The sequence below is a fragment of the Vespa velutina genome, chromosome 3 (assembly GCF_912470025.1).
Source record: "Vespa velutina chromosome 3, iVesVel2.1, whole genome shotgun sequence".
Classification (NCBI taxonomy): Eukaryota; Metazoa; Arthropoda; class Insecta; order Hymenoptera; family Vespidae; genus Vespa; species Vespa velutina.
In genome coordinates, this window is record NC_062190.1 from 7,052,122 (window position 1) to 7,063,769 (window position 11,648).

Sequence of the window (11,648 nt, forward strand, 5' to 3'; positions counted from 1 at the left end):
GTATCATCCATTCCAAATTTTCTTATCGGTGTGTTAATATCCATGTATGCGATATATGTACATACAAACACACACACACGCACATATATATATATATATATATATATATACACCGTAAGACCTTGGAAACTGTCCAAAAGGCGAAACTGCAGAAGAATCTGCAGATTCGATCGACTTTCTTCTTCTTCCTTTACTCGTTTCGTCTCCTTTTTCTTTTCTTTTTTTCTTTTTTTTTTTTTTTAACCCTTCTCTTACTAACTTTCTTCTTCTATCGTGACTTCTTATTGACGTCGTACTCCACTCCTCCCTCCTCGTCCTTATCCTCCCACTACTGAAAACTATCCAATTCCAAATCTCAAATACTTTCAGACGTTTGTCCGATTTAACGTTTACGATCCCTTTCGTTCTAGCCAATAAATCACACGATTCCGTATCGTTCGTTCGTAACGTTCATTCGTTTGTCCCGTTATACGTTTCAGTATCATTTACGAAAGCGAGAAGATGCACACATGTGCATTCATCGAAATATAGACGACGAAACAGTCGATGGTTTACTTTTTCAATTATTTCTTTTGATATCCACAAACCTGTAAGTACATTCTGATTCTTCGAATGTTTCGAATTCTTCTTACAATTATTTTTATTTTTTGTAGTTATTCTCGTGTTTTCTTTTTTAATTCTTTTTTTTTTTTTTTTTTTTTTTTTTTTTATTACCTTCTTTTTTTTTATTACCTTCTTTTTTTTTTATGAGCTAACCGACCTTGAACACCAAGTAGTTCGACCTAATCTGCTTCGGGGAAAAGTACTTGAAACTGATCTGGACGGCTGATGCGTCATTCCGAAAGGCTTTATGAAATTCTTCCTGTTAGAACCCTGTTGGTTTTGTTTTATTTCTCATCAATGAGTCAATGAATCTTTCTGAGAAATATTATACGGGATTTATTTAAATTATTTAACCCTTATCTCAAGTTTGGATCAGTCGTTCGTAATAATTATTTTATTATACATATTGTCATATTATTGGTATAATTAAATATAGGAAATACCGATGATATTCTGACTGATTTATTAAAAAGAAATAATAATAATAATAATAATAATAATAATAATAAAAAAAAGAAAAAAAAAAGAGGGAAGAGATGATTTCTTTATTTGATCGTTCAATGGTTCGTATACGTGCATATATATGAAATGATCAATAAACGTGTTAATAAAGGAACAAAATACAGAGACATGTATAATGGGTACGCATCGCGGAACCAGGCTTCGTTTTGAAATTCAACTCTGTGTTGGATCGTTGCCCAATTACCAATCCTAACGACTTCCTTTGGTGAGTCATTTTAAGGTGGAGGTCACGAAATTTGGTTCCTTCTTTGGAGAGCTTCCTTTCTTTATCAAATATTTGATAATAACAAAAAGTTCTTTCTTTTTATCGTGGGAAACGAAAAAAATGTAGAGCCAACATTTCTTTCCCGTAAAAATATTTACTTAATGTCTGATCTATTTTTTTTTCCCTCCTCTATGGAAAAGAAATACATTCTTGATTTATTTTTAAGGAGTTAGAAACGTTCTTCTCTTTGGTCTGTTTCTTTTTTTCTTTTTTTAAGAAGGGCGTAAAGTAAATTAAAAACTAATAATTCCACGTTGTTACTTAATGTTTTATTTCTATGAAAAATTTTTGCCGTCCTATTTGATTACTATCAGTCGACGGAAAAAAGAACATTGTGTAACAAGAACCCCTTGAGATGTTGCAAATTTTAATGAAACAAAATTTCGTTTTGATGATTTATTGTTATAATGAATATATAAATACATAAATGTATAAACAAAATGTTTCGATAATTTTAGCGGAGAGCGGGTATTGAGGTCGCGGCAACACGAGCGCGGGACCAGTCAGGAGAGACGATATAAAAGAAGCCATCGTCGCTCACCGAGCAGTGGTAGACAGCACGGACATCGTGATCGTGATCGTACCCACCTGGCGCATCCGACCTCATCACGTCGTGTGCGAATTCACCGGCATCATGGGTCCTCGTCGCCGAGCCAGGAAAGGCATCGCCATCGTTCGCCATCATCCAGGAGTCAGGTGAGTTGGAATAGTTCCACAGATAAAACGATATAAGAAAGGAAAAAAAAACGAAAGAACGAAGGAGCACGCCCCGGTAATGATTTATTTATTTAAACAAAAAGAAATTTTTAAATTTATATATATATATATATATATATATATTACTCATAATTGTGCGCTCTCCCTTTTTCTGTATGATCGCCTTCCGTCGCTACCACGACGAGATTTCAGTTAAGACAAAAAAAAAAGTCAAATCAAACAAAATAATCAAATTTTCTCATGATACTTTCTATGAATGGGGGAAAAATAAAAAAAATAAAATGAGAAAGTTTTTCATAAATCCACAAAATAAATAAATAAAAAAGAAATAATAATAATAATAATAATAATAATAATAATAATAATAAAATAATAATAATAATAATAATAATAATAATAATAATAAAACAGTCCCTGAGACAGGCCTCGATCTTTATGAAACATGATGGCCGATAATAGTCAACACATCGATCGTGGTGCTCTCTATCGGCCAACGAAATTTTCAAAGATATTAAATTTCTAATAAAAAAATAATGGTACTCCGTTCTGAACAGTCAACAATTATTGTACTATATAACACTCTCACGTCAAATAACATCGCTGATACATATCAACGATTTTTTTATGTATATGTATATATATCATATTTTAGAAAGTTTTTATTTTAGGAAAGATAATCATCTAATAGGAATGATAAATGTAAACACCTTAGATTGTCCGTTACCTAGAAATACGAGAATTCTACTTTTAGCGAGTTATAAGCATTTGTTATCCTCATTAGATTTCTTCATCTTCTTTCCTCTTTCCATTATCTTTTTCTACTTCCTTCCTGAGCTAGACTTTCTTTTCTGCGTCGTTGCGTTTGATACGACACCCAAGAGGATGGTATCGTGCTAACGTTTTTGTATCGAAGCTCAACTTCAATGTCGCAGAGATAAAGCGTCACGATGAAATTGAAGAAGAAGAAGAAGAGAAAGAAGAAGAAGAAAGGAGAAAGAGAGAGAGAGAGAGAGAGACAGAGAGAGAGAATCACTTTCGGTAGGTGATACGAGGCAAATTCTTGAGCTCTGGAGAAGCTTGTGGCGCAACGAAGCCTCTCTCTCTTTCTCTCTCTCTCTCTCTTTCTCTCTCTCTCTCTCTCTCTCTCTCTCTCTCTTTCTCTCTCTAGCGTACCGGAGCGAATGCCGATGATTCTTCTTTCTTACTCGGCGTCGGCTATTTTCGACCGAGGACTATTTTCGAGGGGGACTCGTCACGCGGTTTCGCCGCGGTTTTAGTGCGAGTTTGCGCCAGATGGCCGGTGCAACGTCTTCGTCGTCGTCGTCGTCGTCGTCGTCGTCGTCCTCCTCGTCCTCCTCTTCCTACTCCTCCTTCTCAGGGATAAATCCTCGTCTTCGTCGTCGTCGCCGTTGTCCTCGTTGTCGTCGTCGTCGTCGTCGCCGTCGAGGTCGTCGTCCAATCAATTGGAGAAAATCGAATCGAACGGAGAAATTTTATATCTAAACGTAGCATCTTCCAGTTCCTCTTCGATCGATCGTTATGGATCGATGGTTGCTCCTGAAAAGGATGCCAAAGAAGATGGTAGAAAGTGAGGAAGGTGAACGTTACTGGAGTGTAAATGAGACATCGTAAGGAAATACTTGCTCCGGTTATTAATCCAACACAGGATAAGAAAACGAAGGAAAAAAAGAAGAGTAAGAGACGAGGGGGCATGCGAAAAGAGAAAAGTTGACCGATTCGTGAGAAATATACGGAAGATATCGGGAACGTCTCTTCTCTGACCCAGAAAACGCTTTAAAAGCTGGATCTAGAAATACGCGTTCCTTTTGGCAGCATGCGTGCGTCGTAAGTGAGAGACTTTAGACACGTCCATTATCCTATCTCGCATAAGTTTCGTGCCGTTATCGGAAAAGAAAAAATAAAGAAAGAAAAAGAAAAAGAAGAAAGAACAAACCAATAAGATAGAATCCATCCTGGATCATCCTGGGTGTTGGTTAACATACGACGGTGGCCCACCAATGACCACCTCGTCGTCTTCTTCTTCGTCTACGGTTTCATCATTTCCAACGATGAATGGACAAGAGCTAGGCTTGTTAATGCCTACTGCAGTTTCCTGGTGGCCAAGACAGGCCGTATGGGATAATTGGTTGCCAAGGAATGTCCCGGAGACAACGACGACGACGACGACGACGACGATGACAACGATGACAAGGGCGGCGACGAACATTCGATGCTTCGACGCTAAACTTGATGTCACGCCGGAGTCCAATGGCACGTCGACTTCAGAGGTAGCACGTAAACGAGATGAGATTTTTGGATTATTATTATTATTATTAATTGGATTGTATTCTCTTTTGTTTTGTTTTTTTTTGGCGTGCGTGGATCTTGGCAGTGTGTGGAATTATGTCTTCAATCTGTTTTTTTTCTTCTTATATGCTTATGCTATCACGTGACCAATAGCATTCTTAATAATCCTCCTTTTTTATAAATCCAAAAGTTAGCTATACATTTTCGATAAATTCCTCATGCGGTTTGTTTACCAAAACTAAAATTATATATGTACATATATATATATATATATATATATATATATATATATATATATATATATATATATATATATATGTATTGTAATCTACGAAAAGCCGGTATATTCATGTCTTTCATCACGATGCTCTCCCACAGAGAGTGTACGCCAACTTTAGTAGCACACTGGTATGGCCGCCAAGATACTGGCGCCATCTCTCGCCGATTTATATTCGTCTCTAAATCCGAGAGAAAACGAGAGTTACGATTTCTCTCTTTCTCGGCTCTCTTTCTCTCTCTCTCTCTCTCTCTCTCTCTCTCTCTCTCTCTCTCTCTCTCTTTTTCTTTCTCTCCCTACATGAGTCTTTCGTCTTAGAAATGCGCTTAACCCGATCTCCCGACCTATCCTTACTTAATCTAACCAGGAAGCTAATCGGAGCTAGAAAATTGCATATAGAAAAAAAAATTAAGGGAGAAAAAAAATGATAGATACTATTGGCTTATATTTAACGAGCTAACAAATATATTTGAGAGAAATAATCTGAAATATTATTTTCTTGTAACAAACGGAAAATATTCATTTTGCTGTAAATTCACACAACACTTTTTGACCGTATCGTTAATTTTGTTGATCGACTTTAAGATATATTATGCAACCAATTGGTTTTTTTTTTCTATCGACAAAATCGAATGTCAAAAATTGTCGAATCCGTGATTTTATCGTATACGATTAAATAACAGTGTCCTACGAATATCTACATATAAAACATAATACCATTTGGAAGACGGGGTAAAATAATAATAATCGATAACGAAAAAAAACCAATTCGATCTCTTAGTTACATATTTCGAAATATATGTTTCAAAAATATGTTTTAAAATTGTCTATTAAATAAAAAAATTCCTGATGATTACATTGAAATTAACAATAAGACTTCTACTTACGTGTGCTTTGTCGATCGAGAAGACTCACTCACTAAAATCAATTCCGTAAATCGATCTTCCTCGGCTTAAACAGCGATACATCACGGAATAGAGACCTTCTCGTTTGAGTAACCCGATCTTAACGGTGACCTTTACACGCGTATGAGATCTTCCATTCTCAAAACAATGATCCCCGTTTCTTACTTGGTGAGAGATCACTTTCGAATGTCCAACAAATTCATGTTATTTCCCAAATTGCGCTTATTTATATATCGGTAAATCGCGCAGTGCCCGTACAATATATATCTCTTTTCGAAGGCATGACTACGACCTTGAAGAGACAAGCCGAGCTTTATTAATAGTTACGCGGAGAGTCCACGAACCCGCCCACTGATATGCGTCGACCGACGATGTCGACGATATGCTCTGCTGCTACTACTACTGCTGGTATTCTAGCCGGGCTCTCTGTTGGCGATCCTAGATCCTAATTTCTAATTCGATCTAAGCTCTTCTCGTGTCTTTCTCGAATCGTCTCGATCGATTGATCGATCGATCAACCCGTCCATCTTTGTATCGATCGTTTGATCGGATCGTTCTCGTTCTTTTTCCTCTACTCTTTCTTAATGGTCCACAAATATTACAATCAGTTTTGGGGTCGCCTAGTTCAACGATGTATCTCGGTCGATGACGAACTCCAATTCCACCGACGAGACGAAATGTCATTACATCTACTTAAAGCTATCGAAACCGTTCCTTTCGTAATCTTTTTATCTGTGTCAAGGTACTACTAAGATCTGTGGATTAAGTTGGACTTATATTGTATCACTATGATAAAGTCATACCATATTGTTCTCTTAATATACCAGGAAATAAGAAATCTTTGCCAATTACGAGGACAATTTTCTTCATCTATGATCATATCAAATTATTAAGATTCTAAATTCTTTCGATGTTATGTATACACATGTTTTTAGAATGAACCCACTCTCTTTTACTAAATTATTATTAGTATTAATGTTACCTATGACTAATATCTTCTAATAGGTTTTTTGGTCACTAGATTTTGTTTCTCCATTTTTTTTTTCCTTTTTTTTCTTTTTTTTTTTTTTTCTCCCCCTATATATTCATAACTTTTTGATGTAACAATTTTCTCTTTAGGTTTATATTGTATGTAACTATATTGTCTCATATTACCAATGATGAGGATCCTTTAAGTTCGACCAGAGGACAATTTACGTAATATCACACGCTATCTTCTTTTTCTTCCCTTTTTCGAGTCTCTCTCTCTCTCTCTCTCTCTCTCTCTTCCTCTTTTGCTCTCTTACTCTCTTACTCTTTCTCACCAAGAGAGAGAGAGAGAGAGAGAGAGAGAGAGAGAGAGAGAGAGAGAGAGAGAGAGAGAGAGAGAGACGGAGAGAATGTGTAGAACGAGCATCGCTAGGTTGGAGCGGGCTCGCGATCGCTCCTCGATATTTTTAGTGCGACGAGAGTATTTGGCGGGGCGTACCCGCGACTCCTCGCTCCTCTCTTCGTCTTCGTCTTCGCGAACGTTTCTCAGCGTCCTCCTATGTTCGCGTCGTCTTCGTCGACGTGCCTTAGTGCCTCCGTTCGCGTCCCTCTCGATTGACGCGTTCGTCGCGATCGACTTGTAAAGAGAGAGAAAGAGAGAGGAGAGTATCGCGTATGAGAGCTGATGAGTGGCACTCGTTTTCGCGCGAAAAAGAAAAAAGAGAAAAAGATCCAAAACGCATTGTAGGTCTTTCTCTTTCTCTCTCTCTCTCTCGCTCTCTCTTTCTCTGTCTGTCTCTCTTTCTCTCTCTCTCTCTCTCTCTCTCTTCCATTCGTCAAGAGTCTTGAGATAGATAACTTCGTCTTCGTCGATCATAATACGAATGTGTTGTTACCTTCTTCGATGATGACCTTGAATGATGTGTCTCCTTCATCTCACGGTGGATCGAGCAATCTTCTTAGCCCTCGACCCTGACCATTCGGATTTCGTCCAACGAATCTATCATCGCTCGCGGCTAAATTCCACTTAATACGATTTCTAACATAACTCGATATTGAAATCAAAATTAGTACGGGTGACACTTCGATCGTGCGTGTTTTTTTTTTTTTGTTTTCTTTTTTCCCCCCTTTTTTCCTTTTAAATCATTCGAACTAAGTACACTGACTGGCTCGTCTTTCGTTGCGGATTAAACCAATTCTCTCCATTTGCTTTTGTGAACTATTACACGAATCTAAATCAGGATTTCGGGATTTGAGTTAGCAAAAGTGCAAGTTGGTTGTCACACGTTCTTTTATCAAGTTAAGTGGGAATTTTGTAAGAGGAAAGAAACAAAGAAAAAAAGAGAAAAGAAGACGGAAAGGAACAGGAAATATCGAATTACAAATTAATTCGATCTAGTCTGTTAGTCAGAGCAAGCTAACAGCGTCATCTCTTCCTATTTACAAGTTAAGAGTGGAAAATTGATTTTGCTGAGCGAGGTAACAATCGAGTCGACCGTACCTCGGACGGTCGACTGATCGCCATTACCGATCGCCATTATCGATCATCGGACAAGCTCTTGAAAGTTTTCTTCTATTTCATCATCATCGATCAGCAACGATGTTCATATTCGCGCAACGCGACGGTATGTCGACCAGCAGACAAGGATCGGCGTCACGACGTAGTCGTTATGCTCGTTCCTCGACAACGACCAGCGTGACACAGCTCTTAACTGATTCTTGCAGTAATTTGCTTCAACGATTGACCACCAGGGTACGTGGCACTTCGACGGCTAACGATCGATCGATCGGAACAAGACGATCACCGAATGCTAGCAATTATCTTAGCAGTGCCAGAATTCGATTAGAAGACAAGTATTCCTCTATATTGGATAAGTATACCAATAAGAAACATGCCAATGATAAAGAGAAGAGTATCGAGCTTGGTAATGGAAACGTTGCTGGTTATTCACGAAGAAAGAATGAACGAGAGCATAGCTTTAATCGAAGAGATTCTTATGGTAGGGAGGAGAAAACATTGGAACCATCGATGCCACGTTCTGTCATTAAAAGTCCCACCAGTGTACTTTTAAGCGAGAAAGCTTATCCTTACGTCAGTTCGGTTAACATTAGAGAGTCTAAACGTGAGAAAACACCTGGTTATCGTAGGACATCCGATAGACAAACACACTTAGGCTCGGAAGCTTATCGACGTTACGGTAGACACAAATCCGGCCACGCTGAGACACGCAATAGAAAGGTCAGGCCACATCGGAATGGTAAAAGCGAACAACTCGACAATTGCAGGTCGACCTCCCTTAGATCTTTAGCTCGTCCAAACAGAGTCGAACCTTTGAGCTTAGTCGCCGGCAAGGAAGTTCTTAGCGATCCAGAGAAAACACCAACCGGTAGCGGTATTGTGGACGATGCGATACCAAAGTACGAACCTAACTACGACGATAACGAGGAAGTTGATCCAGCTATTTCCGAAAGAGCAGCCAAACGCAAAGAGATACAAAGTTTGATTATGAAATATGCGGCTATGGATGAGGCTTACAGCGAATTAGCAACTGGTGGTGGTCAAGGAAATGCGAAACCAAGTACAACCGATATCATCGCCAGCAAGTATAAGAAGAATACTCGTGGTAGTAATAACAAAAAGGAAGTCACGAAGAATACATATGCGTCGAATACTTCGTCGACTGTCATTAACGAGGTGGATACGAACCACGCGATCGTAAGTTGTCGAGCCACAAGCAATGGCTGTTGTTACTGTTGCTGTTCTTGGTGATGATGATGATAATTATAATAATAATAATAATAATAATAATAATAATAATAATAATAATAATAATGATGATGATGATGATGATGATGATGATGATGATGATGATGATGATGATGATGATGATGATACTTATTAATATGAACCATCATTCGTTTTCATGAAAACAATTCCTTTTTATACAAAATCGATAACACGATATCTCTATCAGGCTCAATTTTTTCCCGTGCATTCGATCTACTGCTTCTATAACTCTCTTTTTATTTTTTTTCCTCTCCTTGCGGGATTTCCAATGCGTAAACTCGCTAAATAATATCTCATTGAAATATATCGAACGACTAACGCTAACGTCGTTTCCTGTGCTTTCCTACCTTCTCGATATTTGCCAAGCTGGTGACGTTCACGATTTGCGTCTTTTAAATATTTTCCAAAAGTTCTTCGAATTTGTGATTTGTAAAATTGGAACGTTTGACGTCTGCAACGTTTGATATACATACGTAGAGGATGTGTCGTTTTTATCAATTCGCTTAAATATTGAAATTTGTAGAGTTATTAGAAAACGTAAAGAATTTTAAAAAATTTTCTTGTTTTTTTTCTTTTTCTCTTTCTTTTTTTTTCCAAATCAATTCTTGTGTTGTTAGTTTGTATACGTAAAAATAAGAAGTTTCTATTTATTGGATCCGTATTTTTTTATATGTTTAATCATTGTTTCAAATAAATGATCGGTGTTTGTAATAAAATATCAAATTTATATTTTAATTAAATACGATATCACAGCGATTAAAAAAAAGAAAAAAAAAACTATGATAATAATTTGTCAGTATTTTAAATAGATCAGTATTTATAATAAATTCAGAAACAACCCAGACATAACCCTGACATTTAATTATTTATACTGACCACTTATATTAGAGTATTGTTATTTTATTATAAATACTAACCAAAATATTCATATACGTATATACTGATCATTTATTTTATAAAATACTTACCATGAATTAACTAATAAAAATATTGATAAGATAAATAAAAATGAAAATCATATCAATATATGTATATATACATACCTTTTTTTTTTTTTTTTTTTTTTTTTTTAAGAAAAATTAAAAAAAAGTACGAAAGAAAGATTGCGCAAACAAGTTAGAAATAGACGTTTGCAAAATTTTAGGGATCATATATAGTCACCAGCAGCGTGAAGTGTCGACTCGTAAGCAGAAAACAATGCGCGTCCTGTAGGTAGTCCCCTCCTCTCCCCCTCCCCCTTGTTTGTACGTGAGAGTTTCATATAGAACCATAACATCCTACTCGATCTAATTTTTTTTTATTGATTGTATGATATATATTTTTTCATATTAAGAAACATCGATCAAATCTTATCAACGGCATGATAACATCGTACTTCAGCTACGACTATTTAAATACATATTATATATTTTCAAATTCTTTTATAATAAAAAAAAAAAAATTAATTTTTCTTTATAATCTTCTAGATTAGATTTCGATCGTTACGAAATCCAAAAAAAAAATTTTTTTTTTTTGCGTTCTTTTTCTTTTTTTATGATCGTTGATAAGACGAAGATCGAGATAACGTTTTATTTTTGTATCATTTTTGTTTGTTTGCATGTTTGCTTGTTCGTTTGTTTGTTTTTTTTTTTTTTGCATTCATTTTTTTCTTCAGTTGTTTTTTTAATATTGGGTTGTCCGGAATGTTCGTTGCCGATTGGGAAAGAAAATTGAAACGCAAAAGATTAAAATTTTAGTATACATTTATTAAATTATATGGGTGCCATTCTATTCTACAACCATTTTTTCCATCTTTCAGGGAACTTGAAAATTTCGTTCTTTCAAAATCTCTCAGGTTTTTAAGCGAAAAATTTTTCTACGTGATTTTTTATCTCGACCAAAGAGTTGAAGTTTCTTCCACTAAGAGAATTTTATAATGATTGATATAGGTGGAAATCAGAGGACGCGAGGTCTGATAAATATATGGTGAATGGGGTAGAACATACCAACCGAGCTCCAATAATTTTTGTCGAGTTATCAAAGACACATGAGGCCGCGCATTGTCCTGATGAAACACGATGCCCTTCCGATTCGCTATTTCTGAACGTTTTTGTTCAATTGCTGTCTTTAATTCGTCCAATTGGGAACAATACTTCTCTGAATTTATTGTCTCGTTGTTTGGTAAAAGCTCATAATAGAGGATCCCTTTCCAATCCTATCAAACACAGAGCATGACCTTCTTTGAATGAAGACCGGCTTTTGGGGTAGCTAAAGATGGTTCATTCCGCTTTCCCCAAGATCTTTTTCGCTCAACAT

General features: G+C 36.5%; 1 protein-coding gene and 1 long non-coding RNA gene across 8 annotated transcripts in view; one reads left to right on the plus strand and one right to left on the minus strand.

Moving 5' to 3' along the window:
• Nucleotides 1-1,710: 1,710 nt before the first annotated feature.
• LOC124947469 lies at nucleotides 1,711-6,631 on the minus strand. Of its 2 annotated transcripts, XR_007100423.1 has the most exons (4): nucleotides 5,579-6,626; nucleotides 4,062-4,652; nucleotides 3,281-3,664; nucleotides 1,712-2,831 (listed from the first exon to the last, which is right to left on the minus strand). It is a non-coding gene; the product is annotated as an uncharacterized LOC124947469 (long non-coding RNA). The 2 variants fall into 2 exon arrangements; XR_007100422.1 differs by having other exon boundaries at nucleotides 1,711-3,664; nucleotides 5,579-6,631.
• Nucleotides 6,632-6,976: 345 nt separating this feature from the next.
• LOC124947458 (dual specificity protein kinase CLK2) overlaps nucleotides 6,977-11,648 on the plus strand; it is a 13,905-nt gene continuing 9,233 nt past the window's right edge. The window contains exon 1 of one of the 6 annotated variants that reach the window (XM_047489606.1): nucleotides 6,977-9,281. In XM_047489606.1, coding sequence (XP_047345562.1) covers nucleotides 8,166-9,281 — 1,116 coding nt within the window. In that variant the 5' untranslated portion in view covers nucleotides 6,977-8,165. The remainder of the gene's footprint in view (nucleotides 9,282-11,648) is intronic. The other 5 variants (XM_047489605.1, XM_047489610.1, XM_047489609.1 and 2 more) reach the window with 5 other exon arrangements.